This window comes from Prionailurus bengalensis, chromosome B2, assembly GCF_016509475.1.
Source record: "Prionailurus bengalensis isolate Pbe53 chromosome B2, Fcat_Pben_1.1_paternal_pri, whole genome shotgun sequence".
Classification (NCBI taxonomy): Eukaryota; Metazoa; Chordata; class Mammalia; order Carnivora; family Felidae; genus Prionailurus; species Prionailurus bengalensis.
This window is the reverse complement of record NC_057349.1, coordinates 117,457,972-117,483,627: the sequence shown is the minus strand read 5'-3', so window position 1 is coordinate 117,483,627 and position 25,656 is coordinate 117,457,972. Positions and strand designations below refer to the sequence as shown.

Below are 25,656 nucleotides of genomic sequence, written 5' to 3'. Positions count from 1 at the left end.
AATACCTAACAGGGAAAAATAAATGACTAAAGGAACAAGGTTCCAGAAGAGTCAGGCCCTGAAGGTAGAAGAGAAGAAGGTTAAAACATTCGTGAGGCAGAGAGCAGAGTGAGAAATTTACCCCCCTCTAATCTCAGTGATGTAAAACAGAAGGTCACGTCCCCCAAGAATGTAAACGCCAGGCTGTGTGCCTGAGGCAGGTGGGAGTAGTTCACGCTTTATTTGAGAAATGGAGGGATGAACAAGACAGGAAGGCGTCCACGCAGTGAAAGGCGCACTGGGTTCACGGCCCCGATTTGCAGGGACAGCATGAACAGAGAGGTCGGCAGTGGGGCTGCACAGAGTGGCGTGACCTCACGTGACACGCTGGCAGGCAGATGCTATGAGTCAACAAGGCAAGACAAAACCTGGTGGAGGTCGCTGAGGCCTCCATGGAAGTGGCCAAAGGGCCATGATGCACATGGAGTTCAAGTTCATCCAGTCAAGTACAAAAGGAAAGGGTCCGAGGACTGGATTTGTCATGAAAACAAAGTGCTGCCCGAGGAACAATGAAAGAAGCAAAAAAGGTTCCACATCAGGAGTTTAAAGTTTGAGATCAAACATTAAAAACTTAAAATCTTAGGGGCGCCTGGGTGGCTCAGTCAGTTAAGCGTCTGACTCTTGATTTTGGCTCAGGTCATGATCTCATGGTTTGTGAGTTTGAGTCCTGCATTGGGCTCCACGCTGGTAGTGTAGAACCAGCTTGGGATTTTCTCTCTCCCTCTTTCTCTGCCCTCCCCTGCTTGTGCTCTCTCTCAAAATAAGTAAACTTAAAAAAACAAACAAAAAAAAAAAGACTTAAAATCTTAAGAAATAAGGACAAAGGTTTTAGAAAATGCACAGAAGGAGAAAAAAACCTACTCAACAGAAAAACGTAGGAAGATGTTTTCAAGTTTGCACTGACATTATTCAAAAGTTACTCATTTCCATTTTTTTCTTTATCTACTTCTTCAAACCCCGATTTTTATGGTCAAAACTTAATCAAAGAAAGACCCAAAACAATACCTTAATGGCCCTTGTGTACATTATAATTAAGACTAAAATGTCTACCTTCGTGAAATATTTTCCATTTCATAAAGTCACAAGTAAACCATTTCTTTCATCAACTTACCCTGCTTTATTACAGTCGAATCACCTCGCCTTTTCCTTCGGGCTCTCTGCGAACCCCTCAGGATTCTTCCGTCTTGTTTGTTTTCCTACAGCAAGAAAGGGGAATTACGATTTTACAAGCTCATGAAATTGGCACCAACGAAAAGTTAGAGAGCTGTCAGAAAGCATTATTCTTTTTTGTACTTTTCTTCAATTTCACTTTGTAAGTTTTAAAAAAAGTAAGAATATAGGTCATATGAGAACTGTGTTGCTTTTGGCCTGAGGTCATTACCAAATAAGAACGTTTCCAAGAACTACACTCTGGAACTGCACAGATACTGTTCCTGCCTTCTTGAAGCACTTTCTTCTTGTAGCTCCTTGACCACTTTGTTCTGATTTTCCTCACACCCCACTGGCCCATCTTTCTCAGTCCCTTTGCTGATGTCTCCTCCAATCCAGTCCCTTTCTCTTCTCTATCGAATCCCTCTTCCTGGGTTTTAAACATCATCTGTCTGCCAAATATCCACAGTCATATCCCCTGACCTCGTCCCTGACTCCACACTCACGAACCCGACTGCCCACCTGGGATCTCCACTTGGAAGCCTAACGAGCATGTCAAACTCCTGATTCCAAAGGACTCTAACTTCTGTACTCCAGTTTTGCCTTCCCATCTTCAATAAATGGCATCGTTATCCAGTCAACAATTCAAGCCAAAACTTGAGTTATTCCTGACTCCTCTTTCCTGATGACCCTGCCTCTAACATCTACCCTGAAATCAGTGACTTCTACCCTGCACAGCCCTTTCAGCTAGTCTACTGCAATAAACTAACAGCCTTCCTTGATTCCATTCTCACTGTCACACATCAAAGCTAGAGCCATCACTTGGAAACGTAAACCCTATCAACATATTCCCTTGCCTTCAACTTTCCAGTCCCAGCCCACACAAAACAGAATGAAACCCCATTATTCTGGTTTATCATAAAGCATTACATAGGCTGGACCTCTTCAGCTTCACCTTACTCCACCCTCCCTTCACCTGTAAGGGTCAACCATATTGTCTTTATTTCCTCAACAAAACATATTACACATGTTCTCACCTCAGGGACTCTTCCCTAGCCACTCCATTGCCCAGGGGGCTCCTCACTCCTACTTTTACAAACCTGGCTCCTTCTTATTATCAAGATCACACAGTTCATACCTCCTTCTCTGGGAGGCCTCCCTGAGAACCCAACTGGAAGCAGTGAATCAATTCTCATGCCTGCCTGTACTTCTCACCGTAGCATTTATCATAGGCTGACAGGTCTCCTGTTTATTATATGTCCCCTTAAAAGGATGTGATGTCCCTGCGAGGAGAGACCCTATTCTCCTAATGCTGTTCATCCCTGTGTTCCCAGCTCCTAGAAGAATGACTAGCAAATAATTGGTTGCTCGATATTGATCTGAAGGGAAATGCTTCAAGACCTCAAAGTTCTCCTTTCGTATAGGACCATTAATATGTACTTTAGCAATATTTAGGTTTTAATTAGCACATTTGGAATTAGTTTCCCCTAAATATACCTGACATTTATATGCCATTTTCTACCTACTCACATAGTTTTATGAGATCTGTCTGCAATTTACCAAAACGGGATTGACATTTTTTGCCATCAAGAGGAATTAAAGATTCATTTGTACAACTGAAGGTTTTGCTGTTGCCTTTTCTCTCCAGTAATAAATTTCAGCACATCTTACTTCCTCACCCTAAGGAAGGAGTATTATTATTTATTATTCTCATTTTGAAATGCAGACAGTGACATACCAAAGAGGGTAGACAGGTAATTTGTTGATGGTAACATAGAGAGTCATGGAACCAGCCCTGGAAGTCAGACAACTGGCTGCAGAGCCAGCACCTTTGACCATGGTGTTACTCTCTTAAGAAGTGCCCCTGTATCAGAGCACCTGGTGGCTCAGTCGGTTAAGCGTCCAACTTTGGCTCAGGTCATGATCTCACGGTTCATGAGTTTGAATCCCACATCGGGCTCTGCACTGACAGCTCAGAGCCTGCTTCAGATTCTCTCTCTCCTTCTCTCTGCCCCTCCCTAGCTTGCCCTCTCTCTCTCTCTCTCTCTCTCTCAGAAATAAATAAACAACAACAACAACAAAAAGTACCCTGAGTTCTTTGGTAGCTGCATCAGAGATACTAACCATTTCCTCATCCCGATCTTCTCCATCCTCCTTGGAGTCAGCTTTCAGAGATAATTTTGGTTTCTTCTTCCGACTACACTTAGGATCTTCTTCCTCATTGTCCTCTCCTACGTCCCTTTCTTCCTTCTGATCTCTGTTGTATTTATAAACCCAAAATAATGACAGGAAAACAATACCTGTCAAACATCTACATGGTGACTATCATGCAACTTAAAAAAAAAAAGTCATTTAACCACCAGAAGAAGGAAAAACATTTAACCACCAGGAGAAGAGTGTAGGCATTAGGATATCATAGCTAAGGAACACCTAAAACCATTATCATATATGACTCTTCAAAGCAGAAAATGGAAACTAGCTTATATATTAATTTCAAAAGGGGATCAGTACTATATGTGAAACAGGTTCTAACAAGTTTAAAATGATTGGTCTTTCACATCTGCCATCCATACTAATAAAAGAATCAATTACTTAGAGATATTTTAGTATTCGGGGCAATTTTAATGCAAAGATCTAGCAATTATTAACAATGACAAGTGCAACTAAAAAAGGCCAAGTATAACTTTGTAAAATAAAAGTTGGCCAGCAAAAACAGACAATTCCCAGGCCTACCCTGGTTAAAATACCTGGGAAATTCCACTAAAATGTAAGTGTCAAGTCACTTATTTGTGTTATACAATTATATGAAGAAATACACCTCGGTGATAAGCTGAACTTGGTCAGACAGTCCCCAGATGGCCGAGTCACATAGCACCACCAGCCACAGCGGACGTCCCTGTCTCGTAATCTTCAGTCTACAGAAATCTACAGTATTGTGACTCATTAAGCCACTCTCTATGGCCATCTTCAGTCAGCTGGTTCCCAACCTGTGGAGTTTTAGCTGAGTTACTGAAGAACGCCCCCCAACATAAAAACAAAACTCTGTTTCCATAAACATCAGCACCATCAAAATGTACGTAGCCCAGAGAAATTTAAATATTCTCTTGCTAGGGGGCACTCACTGGAATCAAAAGGCTAAAGAAAGGGGCAGAGGTTGTACTTGTAGGTAGGACTTAAGCAGTACAACTAAGATCAGACATGACTGAAGTCAGGAGGTCCAGTAACGGGATCAGGGTCCACAGATCTCTAAAGGAAAAGTCTCTGGGGGAAAAAAGGGGCATGAAGGTGTGACCGATGTCAGGGAGCCTCTGTATTCCTTAGCACCTTGGACCCTAAACCCATTTTATAGGGGCGCCTGGGTGGCTCAGTCGGTTAAGCGTCCGAATTCGGCTCAGGTCATGATCTCACAGACTGTGAGTTGGAGCCCCGCATCGGGCTCTGTGCTGACAGCTCAGAGCCTGGAGCCTGCTTCATATTCTGTCTCCCTCTCTCTCTGTCCTTCCCCTGCTCACACTCTGTCTCCTTCTCTCTCAAACATAAACATTAAAAAAAAAAAATTAAAAATAAATAAATTTAAAAAAAAAAACCATTTTATAGATGGAACAGGGCAAAAACCTACTTGTCTTTGATATGCCGGGCACAATTCTGGCTGCAATAGTTTCCTCCAGAAAGACACTCATCTACATTGCCATACTGACAACAGTTCTCACAGAATTGAAGCCCTTCTACTTTCACTGGATCCTTCAACCTGAAAGGCATCCCAGTCTTCTCTGAAAAGACTAGAAGACGAAAAGGGGAAAAGAACAAAAACAAAAAAAGCACACACAGAAAAAACAATGAGAACCATGACAGAAAACATTGCAAAACACAGCCAAACTTTTCCTTCTAATAATTTTGTTAGCAACACAATAAAAGATAATATTTGCTGAATGAATGAATGACCAACCTACTGTGCTTGGGAGGGAGAAGAGGATGGGCTTGGCAGGAACCACTCAAATCATTTACACAACAAAAAATACTCTGCAGGAAAGATAAAAGTTTGTCTAAGGCTTTTTCTACAGAGTTCAAAGTAAAATAAAGAAAATTTCATTATACTTGACTATACTTGAAGTACAGTATACTATACTTCACTATACTTGAAGATGAAACTGTTAGTAATCTGCAGAATCCTATTTTATGGATGCATCTGACAAAAAAGGCTTATGTATGTTATTTCATGTTTACAACCTTCTGAGGAGTGGGTTTTTTCTACTAAATTGGTTAAATCGACACCTAGTTTACTTTGAAGGTAGCAGATCTCCTAAATCGTAATTATCCCAAATCATTTAGGAACTCACACTTCCTTTCCCCTGAATTGTTAGGCTCCTCATGCATTCAGCAAACATTAGGTGCCAATTTACGCTAGACACTGATAATGATAGTATAGACCTTGCCCCAGAGAGCTCACAGTCTAGAGGAGAAGACAGACAAGAAAACCAATACTTATAATAAAATGTGATACATGCAGTAATCAAAGCATGAACAAGTTCCAGGAGTAGTACAGAGGAAGAAGTCATTCACTCGGCCTGGGGTGAGGTCAGGGAAGGATTTTCTGATATAAAGCCTCAACTGGGTTTGGAAGGCCAAGAGAAATTAGCCAACTGGACAAAGAGGGAAATGGCATCTGAGCCAGAAGCAGCAGCAAGAGCAAAGGCAAGGGAGTGTGAAACCACATGATGCATTGAGAGAATTCCATGGAACCCAGTGCTGCTGGCACTGCCAGAACACGGTGTACAGAGAACAGAACAGAGAGCGAAGAGACAAGGCAAGCAGGTGGGCGCGTGCCACCCGGATCCTTTGTAGGCTCAGCTAAAGAGACAGTACGAAGTCAGTGAAGTGTCAGAAAAGCAATCTACAAAAGTTCCTCTGACTTGAAGGTGCGGGATAAATTAGGTGAAATTAGAAGCAGAGTGATTCTCTAGGAGGAGTCTGCAATAGTCCAGGTGAGAGCTGCTAAGGGCCTACATTAAGGCAGTGGCAGTGGTCATTAGTAGAAGAAGCCAGATCTGAGACATATTTAGGAAATAAAAACCAACAGGATGGAGTAACAGGCCATGGGGCTGGGGGAGAACGAATTCAGGATGACTCCTAGATTTCTTGCTTGTCCACTGGGGGGATGGTGCTACCATCAACTGAAATATGGGTTACAGAAGAAAGAGCAGGTTTGGGGGAAGGGGAGAAAGAAATAGAAAATGAATCGCATTTCAGACATGTGGAGTTTGAGGTACCTGTGGGACATCCAGGTGGAGATGTCCAGTAGGCAGGTGGAAATACGGGCCTGGAGCTCGGGGGAGAGGTCGGGGCTGGAGATATAGATTTGGGAGTCATCAGCATATAGGTGTTAGTTACAACCATCGGAGTAGATGAGAAAAAAGTGGCAGGCTTTTGGCTAAATCACCTGGGTAGGCTATTGCAACACTGGATTTACTTGGTAATAATTTCCAATTAACCTTGTGCTATTACAGATCTGGCATTAGGAAAGAAGACAGTTTATAGTTATTTTAAAATATAAAAGTTGGTTCCATATGAGTTTTGTTATAGAAATTCACCTAAGAACACGTGACATGAAAATCACCCAGGATCTTCAAAGTTCCAGCCTATTGTAAAACCTAGGTAATTCTTATTTTAAAACTCTCAAAGGAAAGAAAATGGCAATGCAGACGACCCAGTCTTACCTTCCTGAGCAGTTGGTACCATCCAAGTTGTGGTAGCTGTTGCTTTTTTAACATTTTCCATCTCACTCTCATCTGTGATAACTTCCAGGGCTCCAAACTCGTTTACCCGAAACTAGCGACAATATGGTAGAAAGAGGCAAAACTTACAAAGGTGCTCAGGACAGTAGTCATTTCATGGTGGACACAGAAAGTCTTTAAGCAAATTAGTTATACTTTAAACGTTCATTTGAGCAACTGTATCTAGGTAAGCCCTCTACCAGCAGTAAGCCCTCTGCATTTTACAGATTTGCGGATTCGGGGAAGTAAAAACAGAACAAAGCAGCAAGGTACTTCTTAAGGTACCATACAACCAGCCCTGCACTGTGCTATAGAGACGCCAGTTCACTTAATGTGGCCTATCATTCTGAACACCAGTTGTTGCTAAGACTTTTGTTTCCTACTTCATATTACTACTTCCTTAGTAACCAAAATTACTAAAAGGAGAATTACTATCTTCCCAGGAATCAACTTATCTCACCCGAGCTCACCTAAGTCCAAGAGAAGGAAATCTCTATTCCGGAAATAATGACCTGCACGCCTATATCCTTATATTCCCGGAAGTAGGTGAGGAAGGCTGAAGTGTGAGCCATGTGACCCCCAACTCTCCACTTCTTTCTCTCACTGCTCTTTGGAATTCTCCACCCCATTCACCTCTAATCCTCCAAACAAATGGTAACGTCTATGAGATCTGAACAAATCTGCTAGCTACAGGTCAATTCTATCGCCAAAAAGTACAGGCGTTTTGACTTCATGGACATTTTGACCCCAAATGTTGAAAATTTCCTCTCACCTCATGGCAAGCTGCAAACCTAGTATGTTTCTCTAACAGCCTGGCTGTACTGTGTGTGCATGTTGAAGGCTTACCCACTATCTATGTGCAGGGACCCCTCCATCCTCTTTGAAACAACTAGGTGTACTCTCCTATTGATGAAGTTCAAAGTTTTCCATATTCCTCTGTTTTCCCATAAAATAGAATGATATTAGGGATCCACTAATTTTGACAGTTGATGAAGAACTGGAAAGTTCACAATTCAAAAGGATTATACGACTTTTCGCTTAACGTTTTTAGAGCTTTCACAGAAATATATGAGTATGCAAATATGTAGCAGTTACGCTTAAGACCTTCCATTTTGCAATCTAAAACATCTATTTAGTCAACATGCCAACAGAATCATTCACTTAACCAAACTAGATTCAGAGTACAAGTCAGAAAAAGCTGAAACAAAAATTACTAATTATTCTTTCCACCAGATAAAAACAGCACCTTAAGTAACTGTATGCACACAGTGTACAATAATTGAAAGCTTTTTAGACTGAAGAAGTTGAAATAGTTGAGGAAAGTGAAAATGGTTTCTTCTATTACATATTTCAGATACAAGTTCCCAGGTAACATGTGTATACTATACTGAGTGTGTTCGCCTAAAGATGTCAGGCTAGGAAGTGGCAAAAAGTTAAGTGGGAGGAAAGGAGCTAAATATAACTTTACTTTTGGGGGGGGAAATAAATTTTTAAATGATCCACTCTGAAAACAGAATATTTCAAAATAAAGCTGACAGTACCATCTACTGGGCAAGAACAGAAAAAACAAGCCATAATGATTACTAATTAATGATAGTAAAGAAGAACACAGAAAATCAATTCTGAATCAAAGTTTAAAAAGGCATTAGGCATCACCTTTATAATTCAGTCCAGGTAGGTAATTTTACTTTTATTAGATGCCAATATTAATTGATACTTATTTGAAAAATACAAAATGTGAAAAATGGCACCATTTTCATCACATGGAGAATCTCCTGTGGTGTAAGTTTCCAAATTACTGCTACACTGTAAGCCACCCTGCATTTCCAACAATGAGAAAGAGAACACCACCGAGTGGAATCTTTGAATAAAAATCCAGAGTTATGACACTTGGAAGCTTTAAGCTCAAATACTTTCAAAGTTAAAAGGTAATATCCCCACAATACAACAATTAATCCTAGTTGTCTTTTTCCTTATAATGTTTATTGCCAGTAACTGACCTATAGCCAAAGTACAAATGAAAGATGTCATGACACTTAGGGACACAATTAACTCCTGGAAGTCAGGTATCTATAGTTGGACTTTAGGGGATTGAAGAATCCCATGAAATTCATACAGAATGATGTCATGGACACATACATATTTTTCTGGGAATAGGGTTCTTCAGTTTCATCATAGTCTCAAAGGCATCCTATAACCTTGAAAAAGTAAAGAACATTACTCTAACCAAGTTACTTTATCTCAAAAATTAACCACAAAGTGTTTTCAAAGTATCCTGTCATATGCAAAAAAAACACAGGGATCAATTTTTTTTTTTTTTTTCTGGCTTCTCAACTTCGATTTACTGTCTTTCACAATATTAGTACTGCTGAAAATGCTGGACAACATAGGTTGTTAGGTGCTGTTAACATTACTGGAGTTCCACAAATAGCATTCCAGAAAGACTGACACATTCCCTAACATTTTTCCCCCCAATAAAACACTCAGAAATGGGTAATGCTTTCATGAATGGTTTTGGAGCCATGGAAACTTGAAATAATCACTTTTATTTCTTTTTTCAAAGTTATGAGTTCTTTTAACCTAGACATCTAAAAAGCAGCATAAAAATCTATTGAGTGACTCCATTCCAAATCAAGAACATCAAAATTATAAACTCTACAAAAGAAATTTATTAAATAAGCACATCAAACACATCAGCTGACACTGTAATTTGTTCTACTAGTGGAAACATCTAAGTCAATCAGAAAACAATTATGCCTGAAAGATACAAGGGATTGCAAAGGTTTGTTTGGCCTGGCTTGAACTACCTTTAATTGATTCAATTCTCTTTATTTTTGCTTGTAGAGGCAAAGGATCCTTTGCTTTTTGCCTACCTTTAAGAACAGATCCTTAAAAGGCACTGCTGAGGTTAGTATTTTTGTTTCGTTTTATTACTTTCAGTGTCGAAATATGAGTTCTATTTACCAATCTGTTTTAAGGGCAAAGATATTTGGTAACTAAAGTTTTCTGAACATTAATCACAACGAGCAAAACTGTGTACTATGAGCACGGTGTTTCCAGTTGGGTTTCTGCCCTGCTGCCGCAGGGTCTTGCTCTCAGTTAAGTGGCAACTATTCTTACTAGATAAGATGCTATCGCTCTCAGGAGTATATCTGCATTTTACTGAGGGATTCCAAATGGCTAAATCCTTATGACCCAGAGGAATAATCCTCTGTGGATAAGTTTCAGACATCATTACAAGTTCAGAGAGAGAGATTGCTTAGGGACAGGGAGCCCCAGCATGCACCTTCCCACTACCCCTCATTGCCTGCCTGTTCTTATGGCTGGCCCTGAGATATTAGTCTACAAATACTAATTTGCCATTTTATAGAATAATTAGGCAACGGTGCAGTTTCCAAAGCTTGCTTAAACAAAAATGTCTTGTTAATGACTATAATATTTTCAAGGAGGCCCCTGGACACTTGCTGTTCTCCCCTAACACTATACTTTCTTATGCTAGTCCTTCTTTTCGATGCCCTTCTCTTTCTTGCCTGCTGTCCCTGACCCACAAAATCTTCATATAGATGCCGACCTATTTTCGGGTACCTGAAGCTCATATGACAACTACTTCCCCGAAGCCTTCCTGATCCCTCCAGCTAAAATGATACCTCTTCTAAAGCGCTATAACATTTTCCCTGTATCTCTTTTGGTATGAAAACATTTTCTCTCTTTAGACTACAGTATACTAGTGGTAAGAGAATCGATTCCAGTATCAGAAAAGCCTGGCTTTAGACCTAGTTCTGCCAATTATCTTGACCTTGAGCAAATGATTTAACCATTCTGGGCCTCTGTTTTCCCATCTGTAAACTGACAACAATGATAGGAACTACCTCAAAAGGATTAAATGAAAGGATTAAATACAAGGATACAGATAAAGTGTGCATCAGAGAGTAAGCTTTCTATTCTTTCCCCTACTGCACCTGAATGGAAAAAGTTTTTGCGCTCTGTTTTATATAAAGGCTGTTTAGCCTCCCTGAAAAGGGGCAAGGGAAACAGTATAAAGGAACGAAGGTTTGAAGCCTTCAACTAGACAGTTGGGCTGGAAAGGAAACAAGATGGCACTGAGAAGTGAAACGAGACACAGCCAGAGGGAAGTAGGGGCCAGACCACCAAAAACTTCTGGAGTAAACTTAAGGGGATTGACTTTGCCACGAAAGACAGGAAACTGCTAAAAGTTTTTAAGCAGAAGAGTGATATAATTTGGCCAGCAATCATGAGGCTTTTACAGAGAAACATACTTTCAAAATGGTAATAAACCGAAGCATATAAAAACCTGTTTACATGATAAGAAACTGACTTCTATGTGGTAGTTGATTGTACTGGCTGAACTAACCTGAGCTTCTTGTCTTAGGATAGCACCTTGTTTATTAGGAAATCTACATGCCTACACCCACTACAAAAAAGTAGCTTCAATAATGTAAAGTAGGGGGGCTCAGTCGGTTAAGCGGCCGACTTCGGCTCAGGTCATGATCTCGTGGTCCGTGAGTTTGAGCCCCGCGTCGGGCTCTGTGCTGACAGCTCAGAGCCTGGAGCCTGTTTCCGATTCTGTGTCTCCCTCTCTCTGACCCTCCCCCGTTCATGCTCTGTCTCTCTCTGTCTCAAAAATAAATAAACGTTAAAAAAAAAAATTTAAAAAAAATAATGTAAAGTAGGCAAAGCATGATGTGAAAGAGCAAATTTCATGCTTTATTCAAAGTTCTTTTTAATATCTTAATTTTGTGAAAAATCAATTTCTCAATCAGATCTCTGAAGCAACTCAGATATTAATATTAGGAGCAAGTGATTCAGAAATCCTAAATTAACACAATCAACTGACTATCTGAATCTCTTCAGATAAAAATGGTTATGAAGTAGAAATTTTTTTTCATTTTTTTTTTAGAAGTGGGGTTTCATACTGTCTACAGTACATGAAGTGAACTGGATACATGGAAATTACCCACATAATTAGATGAGCCTAAAAGTCAAATAAAATAAACCAGATTGTAATACCCACTAAGTGGCTTAATTACCTGATTACCTTAATAAAAGTAATAGGCTAATTCCTAAGATCTATTGCTTAGAAAACCTTCAGGCAATTTAAATTTCTTAGGGATTGAAAGTTCAAAACCTAACTGAACAAAAATTATAAATTTCATCATCCACCTGACGTCAAAAAAAAAAAAAGCAAGTGAGAAGAAGGGACAAAAATGTACAAGCAAAATATGAGAATAAAGCAATTTTAAAAAGGCAATTTACATAATATATCACAAAGCCAGAAAAAATACAATTTGTTAAATGTTTTCCATATGTTATATTTTTCAATCCTTATAACCACCTTGTGACATAGATTCTATTTCCTCATTTTATACATAAAGATTCTGAAACTTAGGGAATTTAAATAACTTGACAAAGCTCATATAGCTACTATGAGGCTGACATTATGAGCGTCTGGAACGGTTTTTCTTTCTGAAAAATTTCAGCACTCAATTCCCATCATATCTAATCCAGATGAACATTTGGAGAATGTTAGAGCAGATAAAGTCCTTAGCATTCATTTAATTCCTTATTTTACCAAAGAGGAAACTGGCCTGAAGAGATTGACTGACTAGTTCAAGGACATACAGAACTAAAACTAAAAACCGTATCTCCTTTGCAGAATTCACTGAACCTCACTGCAATATTTTTGTTAAGCTTAACAGATAGATATGTTGGCACACTGCACTTAATTTAACCTAACCCAACTAAAATCTGGGTATTTTTCCAGTGACAGACTGTCCAAATCTCACCACTGAAGATGAACTAGGTTGGGCTTGGCTGAAATACTCGTCAAGTAGCCACTGGATTCCAGGAAGCCAATTATTAGGGGGCAGGAATTTCTATTCGAGATAGGCCAGAACATCAAGCACTAGAGGGAAAAGCCAACTGACAGCCAGTTAGGGTGATTAGAGGTTCAAAAACCTGAGTGACCAAGTACAAACAAAGTCTAAAAGGCCACAGACAGGTTCAAGGTCCCAGAGATAGGATTAGAGCAAAAGCAAATTAGAATTGAGAGGTGGGGTGGACTGGCTTCCTGGATGAGTGCTTGCGTAACTGTTTCATAGGGCAGCAGAGGTGGGCCTAGAGTGGGTTCGGGAAGCCTTGGGAAAAGGGGCAGGATAAGCACATAGTAAAGAGGCAAACTGAAGCATCATTCTCTGAAGAGAGTTCTCCTCTATATAAAAGCAGCCTGGTTTACAGGAAGGACCAGCTTTTGAACAAATGATTATATAAAAATTCATATTTATCGTATAAATAATTTAAGGGAAGAGAATAGTCCTGTCTATTCAATATTTTAATATTATCCAGTTTTCAAATGAGAAAACTAGGGCACAGGGAATGTGGTTATTCATTTAAAGTTCTCAAGTTCATTATTACAAAATATATGAAGCCAGGTCTTCTAAGCCTACCATTTCCATATTTATTGTCCGTCATGATAAAGTCAAACCAAGGGTGATCCCCTGGAAGCTATAATTTGACTTCTGCAAAATAAGCATATGCCAAAATATTCTCATCCACCACCCCAAGTGACAAAGACTTCGGCCAATTTGTCAACATTCCAAATTGTCTTGAAAATTTACTGTAGAGGTCTAAGTATCATATAAGACCTAGAGCATTATGCTTAATGCTTTTAATTCTTATTTTACATATGTAGTCAAACTCCTTTTAACAAATAGCACACAGATGCACACACAGATAATTGTATTTAATAAAGACAGCTTACCTTTAAGTCACTTCCTGGTAGCGTGCCTACTCCATCTTTCCAGTCCATAACACTGAATACATCAAATTCTTGACCACTTGTGCTAGAGGCAGATTCAGTCATGATTTATTTTGGAACCTGGAAGGGGGAAAAAGGCAGATCATTAAATACTGTATGTACAGATCAGTTTTTATTTTAGTGGTCACTGCTTTGGTTTCCCTTAATTACATAATTTTCTTGATCACAATATCCTATATCCATAGATCTAGAATTAAGTGCTTCGAAAATATCACTAACATTTTTTCTAGTACAATCCCTGGTAAATTTATGTATTTTTTAAAATATTTACTTTGAGAAAGACAGAGTGTGCATGCGCACATGAGCAGGGGAGGGGCAGAGACAAGGAGAGAGAGAATCTAAGCCGGCTCCGTGCTGTCACTGCACAGCCAGTCACGGGGATCAATCACGCCGATCGTGGGAACATGACCTGAGCCGAAATCAAGAGTCACTTAACTGAGCCACCCAAGCACCCCCTAATCCCTGGTAAATTAAAGAGGAAAGAATATACCTAAAATTTGTAAAGTGTTAATGTTTCTATTCTTAAAAAAGGAATTCACCGTTTCATAGCACATTCACTTAAAACAAAAATTCATGATATATACCAACAGAATTTCTTGCCCACTAAGTAGGGGGTTTTGTTGTTGTTGTTTGAAGATATTGATGACAGAGTGGGTATGGATAAAGGACAAGACATTAAATGTTAATAAGCAAAATGAAACCTTTTCGATGATAAAAAAGAACAAGAAAATTCCAGTCCATTAGGACTATCATCTATGCTAATTTGTCAGTTAAGTTTGTTGTATCAATTCAACAAATACATGGTGTGATTGACTCTCTCAGTGAATTGATTTTTTGAATTCAGTTGAGATATCCACCAATTTGCGGTTCTGGAAAATAGGAAAACAGTCTTAAAATATACAGCAAACACTAATAATAAGGCTATGTTAAGAAAACCAAGTCAACTAGCTAAACTGTGATAATCTGTTTAATTTCCATTTTTCTAAACTGCAAAACAGTTTTCCATAATCATATTGTTAGTAATTGTATTGAGACTGTTATTCTGAGACTGTTGTCTATGTGGTATGGGATAAAAGAAGTAATTATGTTGGTGTCATTGATAAGCAATGGAAGATGGATTAAAGTCCTAAATTTGATGCATTTTTAAACTTTTTTTTTTTTTTTTTTTTTTTTTTAGGGGCACCTGGGTGGTTCAATTGGTTAAGCGTCTGACTTCGGCTCAGATCACGATCTCACGGTTTATGGGTTCGAGCCCTGCATCAGGCTCTGTGCCAACAGCTCAGAGCCTAGAGCCTGCTTTGGATTCTGTGTCTCCCTCTTTATGCCCCTCCCCCCACACACACTCTGTCTCTCTCAAAACTGAATAAACATTAAAAAAATTTTTTTTACAGATTTTTGCATGCAAGTGGTGGAGGAACAGAGAGAGATGGAGACTGAGGCTCCGAAGCGGGCTCTGCGCTGAGAGCTGAGACCCAATGTGGAGCTCAAGCTCACAAACCATGAGATCATGACCTGAGCCAAAGTTGGACTCTTAACCAATTGAGCCACCCAGGTGTCCCTAAATTTTAATCTTTTAATGCATTTTAATCTTAAAAAAAATTTGCATATTTTCTAGCCTTGCTCACTGACAGAATCTAGAAACAACCACCAATCAACAGTGATGAGCAGCCAAGTGCTCAGACTGTGGGCTCTAAATAGCACTTCTTTGAGGTCTTCCCAGAGAAGGGGCTGATTTCTGTTCAGTGGCAGGAAATGTGCAAGATAAGTCTGGAACTTCTTGTCAAAAAAAAAAAAAAAAAAAAGCAAGGAAGCTATCAAAGACAACAGAGATCATATCAAAAGAACTTAGAAACCAATCTGAAGAGGCTCCTGCTGGCCAAAGAATAGTAGCTGCATGAATTGAAACACATCAAATAAGTTTAAATCTGCGAGTTCATACTGACATTGAAAACAAACAAACAAACCAAGAACACCTACTGATCACCTTTTAAGACTACACAGCAACCAACTCATTATCTGGAAAAAGAAACAAGGATTTATCCTGTCTATATTGCATGAGATCCATGCAAACTGTATTCCAGGGTAACGCAAATCAATGGCGAGAGGAAGTTTCAGTTTAGAAAGAATCCTGCTAATAAATAAAGAAGGAATGACAGAACTGAAACATTACCATTTTCAATCCTTGATACATTAATGGCTGCGGGCAATGGCTATCAATGACTACTAAGAATACAAACCCAACACCATCTAGGAAGTAGTCTCACCATGAAAAAACAAAATCAAACCTAATCTGATCAAGTCCATCTGCAGGAAATACCTGAGACAAAGGAACACGCAAAAATCACACCATAAAAATATGCAAAATGGGGCACCTGGGTGGCTCAGTCAGTAAAGCATCCGACTTTGGCTCAGGTCATGATCTCATGGTTCGTGAGTTCCAGCCCCATGTCAGGCTCTGTGCGGACAGCTCAGAGCCTGGAGCCTGCTTCCAATTCTGTGTCTCCCTCTCTCTTTGCCCCTCCTCCCACTTGCACTCCCTCTCTCTCTCTCAAACATAAACAAACATAAAAAAATTTTTTTTTTAATATAAGAAGTAAAATTCAGACTGTCAGAAACTCTTCAACAACATTCCTCAAAGTGTGGTCCACAGACCCTGGGAAGACCTGAGACCTTTTCAGAAGGTCCAAGAAGTCAGAATCATTTTCATAAAAATACTAACACATTATCTGCCTTCTGCGCTACGCTGACATCTGCGCGGATGGTACAAAAGCAACAGTGGGTGAAAGTGTTGGAGTAGCGGCTCCCAAGTAGGCAGCAGTCATTGCAGCCTTTACCGCCAGGTACTGATGGTAAACAAATGCTGGTTTCGCTAAACAGCATCCTTGATGAAGCAAAATAGTAACTTTCGCGAAGTCTGGATATTTGAATACGTATCTTTTTAACATTCTGTGTGGTGAAATAGACAGCACCCATAAAGCGCTCTGGTGCGTCAGAGTACCAAGGGAAAGCACCTGTGAACTGTCTGAGATGCAAGTTGAACAAGCTGCTTTTTTCATGGAGCGCATTTTTATTTAACAAACTACGTTTCTTCGGGTTTGGCTATGTGGCAAATATTTTGTCAAGAATAAACGAGGCGAGCCTGTTGACATCAAGGAAAACACTGACAGCATTTGTTGCTGAAGATCCATTTGAACATTCAAGGGATAATCATGATTCTGGAAAACGTGTATCCACCACCATGAGCCTGAGAGCTTCCCAGTTGCTACATATTTTCTAAGGAGATGGGTGGTGATATTGATGAGCGGGATTTTTAAAATATTTTATATTTGACCTATGTCAACATCTGGGAGATTTGCATAATTCAGTGATGCAGTATTTTCCAAATAACCAATGCTTGACGTCACAAAATTATGCATGAGTAAAGGATCCAATCAAAGTACGTGACAGACCGATGGATTTTAATATAACACAGTACAAAAAGTTCATTGTTAGGGTTTCAGACTGCCCACTGCAACTTACCTTTAAGAAACTACCACTTGTCAACTTTTGGTGTAGTATCATAGAAGAATGTCCACCATTAAATGAAAAAAAATACTCCTCCCCTTTTCCAAACTCACATCTGTGTGAAGCAGATTTTCTTCACACACTTCAACCAGAACAACATACTGCAACAGACTGAATGCAGGAGCGGATATGAAAATCCAGCTCTCTTCTATTAAGCCAGGCATTAAAGAGATGTGCAAAAATGTAAAACACTGCCATTTCTCTCATTTCTTAATTTTGGAAACTATGATTACATTTCATTTAAATTGTGCAGACACATGTTAATATAATCAGTCTGCTACTGTTATTTTGAAAAGTAAATACATAGTTTAAATTATCTATTTTAATTTTGAATACAGTAGATATTAATAGATATAACCCATACAAACAACAGCTCCTCGGGGTTTTCAATCATTCTTAAGAGTGTCAAGGAGACTTGAGACCAAAGAGTATGAGAGCCACTGCTTAAAAACTGGCTTTTGGCCACATGGACACATACATGCACAGAAGGCACAGCGTAAAACAAACAAACAAAAAAATAGATGGAAGAGGAAATGTAAAATTTAGATTAAGACATTTAAAAGACATTAATAAATCACAATATCATAATTCATAGATCTGTTTGGACCCTGATTTAAACTTTTTTTTTTTAATTTTTAGGTTTTGAGAGAGAGAGAGAGAGAGAGAGAGCGAGTGCACATGTGCACACAGGAGGGGGGCAGAGGGAGAGAGAGGGAGAAGCTGAAGTAGGCTCCATGCTCAGTGTGGAACCCAACGAATGCCACAACCCTGGGATCATGACCTGAGCTGAAATGAAGAGTCAGATGCTCAACCAACTAAGCCGCCCAGGCATCCCTAACCTATTTTTTAAAGAAGAAGATGATGGTTAGACAGGAAGGGAAGCCTAAATGCCAGTGGCTATTTGATGATATACAAAGATGCTGCTTTTTCTAGAGGGATGATCACGGCATGCACTTTTAAAAGGAGACTTCATGCTTGTCAACTGAAATTGACAGATGGAATGATTAAGTTAGGAATTTGCCATAAATCAGTCAAGAGCGTGAAGTGGTAAAATAAAGAGGCAACGTGCTGGTAATTCTCAAGAAGTGTGAGGGACCCAGTTTATTATACTACATCTTACTTCTGTGTGTGCTTGCAAAATTCCATAAAAGAAATACATTTTAAGGGCAGTCTCTTTAGATATAGAATATATTTATTTTTAAATGGTCAATAGAAAAAAAAATAAACCTGTGTTTCTCTGAATTATAGCTATCTTTTGTTGAAGTTTATTAGACATATTCTTTCTTCCTTATTCTTTCTTCCTTTGTCCTCTTTAAATGAGCCAGTGTCAAATGTTATATATTAAGTCTATTTCTGATCATTTCAAAATTTATTCAGTCCGAATTTGAAGACGCACTAGATTTCACTACCATTAGGACTTAATCCTTAAAAGAGGAACTAAGATGTGAAGGCTTGAAGGAGATTAATTTAAGAAACAGTGAATTAGTAAGTGAATTACGACTTGTCCTTACGGTCTCTAGGACTCCTACCTAGCTTGAGATCAGCAACAAAATTGACTTCCCTTGTAAGTGCTGTAGGAGGGGCAACTTTTTCTTGATAGACAGTAGAGAGACAGAATAATTTTTCCCTTGGTGGATAAACTGGGTAAAACCCAAATGATCCATTGAAAAGTTTTACTGTTCTTTTTTAATTACAATAACATTTATTCACAGGTACTCAGTGTCAGACATAATACGTATACTTTGTAATTTATTAATTCCATTTCACCTTCCAGAAAAGGATTCAAAGCACAATTTATATATAGTATTTCATTTATTTCTGTCTCACAAAAAGATGGGTTCTGTTATCCTTCCAGTATACGTTGAAGAAAGTGAGTTGCAGAGTTCAGTAATTCACCCAAAAGCATATTTGGTGGCATACCCAAGATCTGAATCCAGGTCAGTCTGATTCCAATCCTGGGCTTTTTTCCCCCCAACCATTGTCTTGTCTTGTCTCAGTCTTATCCCTCTAAGAATCTGGCTAAACCAACTTTTCTCTATGTAACTACTCAGGCATGACAAATCCAGAAACCAGTTTACTAGGGTCACAGTGCTTGATTTACGTATATCAGTGCAATGTGTATCCTTTCAATAAAATATTATCAAATACACGCGTATTAACAAATTGTCATTAAGACACGTATGCAACGGGAATCGAATTTCCCACCTAAAACACAAATGCATAAAATTCACAACAGCAAAATCCTGTCTGTGACTAGAAGGAGCAGAAAGAAGAAATAGGAAAGTCAGCACTGTACAAAACCTGCAGTAAATGCTCATGACACGTTTTTGGAAATACAAAACACTGGTAATGCTATACAGTGTACCTTATGTATAAACACATATCTAAAATTTATTAAAAAACTGTTTCCCTTCATTGTTCTAAGGTTTGTGAATATTTGTATAAAATATTTTCGCATAAGAATATTTACCGTGTGGTCTTTCCCATTATCTGATTTTGAAGCAAAAGGGCTACTTGCACTACCACAGGAAGTCTGAAAGGCTAGGACAGATTAGGTATTTTTCTATCATCTCTTCATCAGACAGAACAGCCATCAACCAGCATGATTTTCACAGAAGCTGCTTCTTCATGACAGCCTAAGTCTCCCTCTCTGGTTTTCAGCCTCCATAAGCGTGCGCACTTGCATATATACAAAGTCTTTTCACTGCAATTAGCTGGGTTCCTAAGAATGAAGCACATTTTTTAGAAGCACAGGTTTTATGTTTTCTTTGTCACCTGGCACTATTCCACAATCCCATGCATAACTATATTCCACGGACCATAAAAAGCAGGTAGGTAATAGAGTCACTCACAGTGCAGGTCAGACAGCGTTTCTCATTCTGCAGAAAATCTCATCCCAAATCTCTTGTTAACGATGCCGAGGTTTCCTAAGAAGTACCTTAAAAGTGCCCCATGAGGGATCCTCTGTGCTATCAGCCAAGATCTACCACTTTCCTCCCAATAACCTCTTCTAAATCCTAAGGATCTCCAGCCACTGCTGACGTCAAAAAGGACCACTTTGGAGTTCACATATCCAGCAAATACACCAATGCAGCTTTTGATTCCCACTAGCTTTCATATCATGGCCGGAAATGGCTAAAATCAAGACTTCTGATGTCCAATGTGCTTCTGTGGACGCCCATTGTTAGGAGCCACCCATTGTTAGGAGCCATTGACTTTCCTGAAGGCAGACACCATTACTGCTGGCACCTATTCAGATGTATTCTACTTCCAAAGCCCCCCTCTGTGAAACAGTTCACTGTCACTTTGACTCATTTTTATTACAATCTTCTTGCCCTAAGCCTCCAACAAAAGGGCTGGAGGACAGATTAAATGACATGCAACACTGTACTCAGAATTACCTTCTGTATCTTTCTCCTGCAGGATTCCCTGTCTCCAAACCAAAGCTGTGCAACTTGCCTTTCCCTCGGGACACTGTATCTAATGGATGAACTTCCTCAGTCTCTGGAATTCTCGGCCTACCATATAACACTAGTTTGCAAGAAACATCAGGCAGTGAGGAGATCAGTTAATATTTTCAAATATTCTGTTACGAGAATATAGGGAACCAGGCCCCCTCATGTATTGATAGTGGTATTATAAATTAAAACAACCTCTCTGGAGATCAATTTCCAAGAACATATCCTCCAATTCAGTAGTTCTACTCACAGAAATTTATTCTATAGATACTCACATGGGCCTGTTTGTAATGTTAAAATAACTGGAAAACAATCCAAAAGTCCATCGATTAAGGACAACTGTGGTACATCAATACAGTATATAATGCCATTAGAAAAAACAGTGAGGAAGCTCTTTACATTCTGATACAGAAAAAGCTCCACGACACTACTAATACTCTAATTTTGTGCAAGATAAAAACTGTGTGCTACCATTTCTCTTTTTCTTTAAGTTTATTTATTTTGAGAGAGAGAATGAGAGAGAAAGAGAGTGAAAGAGAGAACAAGAGAGCGAGTGAGAGAGACAGCGCATGTGCATGCACTTTGGGGAAAGGGCAGAGAGAGAGAGAGAGAGAGGGAGGGAGAGAGAGTCCCAAGCAGGCTCTGTACTTTCAGCACAGAGCCTGATGCGGGGCTCGATCTCACAAACCACAAGATCATGAGGTGAGCCAAAATCAAATCAGACGCTTAACTAAGTGAGCCACCCGGGCACTCCTACCATTTCTATAAAACAAAAGGGGAGGGGTGTGTGTGTGTGTGTGTGTACATACATACATATATGTGTATATACATGCGCGTATATATACGTGTGTGTATTACTTGTATACGCATACGTTTTCTCTGAAAGGATTCCTCAAAAACTGCTAACAGTGGCTGCCTCCAGGAAGGAGCAATACTTTGCTGAAAAGCCTGCCATGGGAGGAAACTGTCTGGACATTCTTTCACACCTATTGACTGTTTAAATGTTTTTTAAAAGAAATAAATTAATGAAAAAATGTTTTAAAATCCTTTTCCAGGTTTACTTAGCATAGTCCACGTAATAAAAGGCATGTCTTCCCATGAAAATAGTTAGCTTGTTATTGCTGCCAACAACAGAAGCTTTAGCACAGAAGTCACTAAGGGAAGTCAACTTCCCCAAAGCTCTTGGGTAATTTAAATAGCAGGTATTTAACGATATATGCAAATGCACCAGCTCTACAGATGGATGAGAAGAGGAAGGATAGGGTTTGCTTCTCTACAATTCAGGTATCAGAAGTATACAGTAGATTCCTGGCATTCACAGACTATTTATGGTTTCTACCATTCCTGAGTAGCATCTGAAGTTCCCATGACATTTAGTAATTTGTCATTTTGCAAAGCCACAATTCTGAATGAGACATGCATAAAGCTGAGGGACGAGGACAAGCCGCTGGGTCAGCCAAGGTCCAGGTAGGCCCTTACTCACAGCACTCAGTCTTACACTGCGGCCACTGTGAATAAAAAGATAAAACTCTGTTTCTTGTTAAGAAATGAAACAAACACAATTAACTGCTAGTTGATTCTAGTGTTGATGACAGAATGAGGGGCGTATGGAAATGTTTATGAAAGTGATAGGCCCTAGCCACAAAATAGAAGTTTCAGATAAATTAAAGACTGAAATGTCAAATGTAATGATGACTCAGACACATTGTGTGAACAAAACTACCAAATGCTCCAAAAGGAAGTAAGTAGAAAAGATGTGTGAATTTGTTTCAATAAGTGCTCCAGACAGTACAAAAATTGCTCATCAAGCAAGATAAGTAGTTCAGGTCTAGAGAGATCATTTACATTTTTCAGTTATACTTTTGCAATCTGAAGGAAGGAATTGTATGTTACAATGATTTCTTTCAATTTGGGAATTGGCGATTGCCTTGGGATGTATTCTTCACAGACGTCAAGAATCTACCCTTATCTTATTTTGACAAGAGATAAACAGAGTTTGTGTGTCCTTCATGATCCCCCCTTCATACAATCCCTTCATTCATCTCTGCCCTGAGTGGATAAGGCGGTGGCTCTGAGTGAGGGGCTTGGATTCCCCCAGTGCTGAGCTCCTACAGCACCGGCAAGGTGATGAACCTACCTGGGGCTGAGATGAAGACAAGATTAACAGTCCTGAGAGATAAGCCACCCAATCTAGGATGCTCAAAATAAACTGAAAGAGTGGGCACTGCCTATAAACCAAAAGTCTCAATCTGCAGATAAGGTGGGAAATAAAGATTATGAAGAAAGGCAGCTACCTATAGCCAGGCCATTCCTGCTCAAACCACAGTTTCAAAATATTATTTTGAGAAGAATGGCTAGCTAATGTTCACTAAAAGCAGTTAAATTGTTTCAATAATGCTACAGTTGCTTTTTTTAGGGTTGTATTTTGTAGCCTTATAGTTAATAGGCACATTTTTCAAAAATAAGGCGTAGAGATGATATGGCTATGAATTGGAAGTGCTTATGAGGATAAACATCACCTCAAAAGCAGAATCGGATTAAAATTCTGTCAGATGACAGAACTGAGATATCAGCACCTGGTGTTGATCAGTTTGGGTTAACAGAGCAACCTATCTTCTGTAAAGAGTCAGGAATGTTAACCCTAAAATCATTACCGCGAACCAAACAAAAATGCAAACTATGCAGAAGAAACACACCAAAGAGATACAGAGCAACGTGTATCAGTGAGAAAAGTCCATCTAATGCCTTGCTGCTAAGATGCCCACTTTCATACCATCAACTGAAGCTGGCTTTTTGTTTACTTTGTAGAAATCATCAGTCGCTAACCAAATGCTCTATCTGGCACACTGTGACCTACAAAAAGTCCTAATATCATTATTCGGTAACATCACCTAAAAAGCTGCTTTCCACTGCTAAACACCTTCTTAATGTGGCTTAGGAAACTGCTTTGAGCCTCCCTAACCCCACCTACCCAGCTCCTCGTCACCCTTTCACAGGTGCTCATCAAATACTTCATGGATCATCCTTAACACCTGCCAACTTCTCACCAGTCCCCCCTTCTATCCCTCAGCCTTTCCTCAACCACTTCCCTCCCTTCCTCCGCTTCCTTTCACTTGGCAAAATCTGATAATTACCTAAGGGTAGCTCCTGAGCAGTTCATCTCTGGAAGTCTCAATTCCCCCACCTATAAAGTGTGGGGAATGGAGGAACCTTTCTTAAGTGGGCACGGGTGGGGATTCCACGAGATACATCAGGTAATACCTCAGCATACTGCCTACCACATAGTAAGCAATCAATAAACTGTTGGCTTTTTATTATAATTATCTGGTTTAACAATTATTTGAGTTCATGAAAGCTGCTCAAGTGACCTTAAAAAAAGCTAGAATTACTTTCGTTTCTTTCATCGAATTTTATTTCTATACTAGCTCTTACGGTAGAGCACTTACTCAAAATCTGCATCACAAGATTCAAGATCACTACATCAAAGTAGGTATTTTATTGTTAATAATAATAATATCTCATAGTTACATAGCTCCAGAAAAGACAACTAGCTTTTTTTTTTAACCTTTTAATGCCTTTCCTCTATTTTGCCCATCCCCTCACCGTCCTCCCCTTAGACAACCAGCATTCTGCTCTCTATTTGTACAAGACTGTTTTTTTGTTCATTTGTTTTTAGATTCCACATACAAGTGAAATCGTGTGGTATTTGTGTCTCTCTGTCTGACCTGTTTTACTTAGCATTATATGCTCTGGGTCTATCCGTGTTGTCACTAATGGCAACGTCTCATTCTTTCTTTCTTTCTTTTTTTCTTTTTTTTTTTTTTTTGGCCGGGTAATATTCCACCGTATATATATACCACATCTTCTTTATCCATTCATCTATGGATGGACACTTGGGTTGTTTCTGTATTGTGGCTATTATAAATAAGGCTGCAATAAACACAGGGGTGTATGTTATCTTTTCAAATTAGTGTTTTTGTTTTCTTTGGGTAAATACCTGGTAGAATTGCTGGACATATATTTTTAATTTTTTGAGGAGTTCCATTACTATTTTCCACAGTGGCGGCATCAAAATGCATTCCCACCAACGACGCATGAGGGTTCCCTTTACACCACATGCTACTTCTTGTCTTTGTTATACTAGCTATTCTGACTGGTAAGAGGTGCTATCTCATTGTGGTTTTGATTTGCATTTCCTGAATGATTAGTGATGTCAAGCAAATTTCATTTGTCTGATGGCCATCTGCATGTCCGCTTTGGCAAAAAGTCTAGTCAAGTCCTCTGCCCGTTTTTTAATCAGATTGGGATTTTTTGTTGTTGTTGAGTTGTAGAAATTCTTTCTATACTTGGGATATCCCTTATTGGATATATCATCTACAAACATCTTCTCCCATTCAGTAGGATGTCTTTTTGTTTTGTTAATGGTTTCCTTTCTTTGTAAAAGCTTTTTATTTGTAGTCCCAATAGTTTATTTTTGCTTTTGTTTCCCGTGACTATTACCTTTCTTAACAGAACAATACCTCTGAAATGATGGAGAAGGATCCGCCATAAGCAGAGGGGGTTGGGCCTGAAGGCCAGGCTCTCCCTGCCACCAGGCTGGTCTGACTACACACTGCAGGCCAGGCTAAGGCTTCGAAACAAAACTTGATGAAAGGCTAGGGCAACGTACCCCAGTCTGTCCCTCAAAACGCAACTTTTAGGAGACCATTGATTCCTGCCCTGTGATAACAAGTTTTTTGTTGGAAGAGATGTGGGATCCCCTCAGGGTCTCCAGGAGACGTACAGAGTACCTCAGCAGCAGCGCGGCAAAGCGTCCCGCCGTCACTTGGCCTTGTGACTC

At 39.4% G+C, this 25,656-nt stretch overlaps 1 protein-coding gene across 8 annotated transcripts in view; it reads right to left on the bottom strand.

The window, feature by feature from the left end:
• L3MBTL3 (L3MBTL histone methyl-lysine binding protein 3) overlaps positions 1-25,656 on the bottom strand; it is a 127,313-nt gene that overhangs the window by 88,494 nt on the left and 13,163 nt on the right. For 6 of the 8 annotated variants that reach the window (XM_043592311.1, XM_043592313.1, XM_043592315.1 and 3 more), the window contains 6 exons: positions 13,738-13,854; positions 6,903-7,014; positions 6,456-6,530; positions 4,808-4,967; positions 3,313-3,445; positions 1,151-1,235 (listed from right to left, as the gene is read on the bottom strand). In XM_043592311.1, the coding sequence (XP_043448246.1) occupies positions 1,151-1,235; positions 3,313-3,445; positions 4,808-4,967; positions 6,456-6,530; positions 6,903-7,014; positions 13,738-13,839 (667 nt within the window). In that variant the 5' untranslated portion in view covers positions 13,840-13,854. The remainder of the gene's footprint in view (positions 1-1,150; positions 1,236-3,312; positions 3,446-4,807; positions 4,968-6,455; positions 6,531-6,902; positions 7,015-13,737; positions 13,855-25,656) is intronic. The other 2 variants (XM_043592317.1, XM_043592318.1) reach the window with 1 other exon arrangement.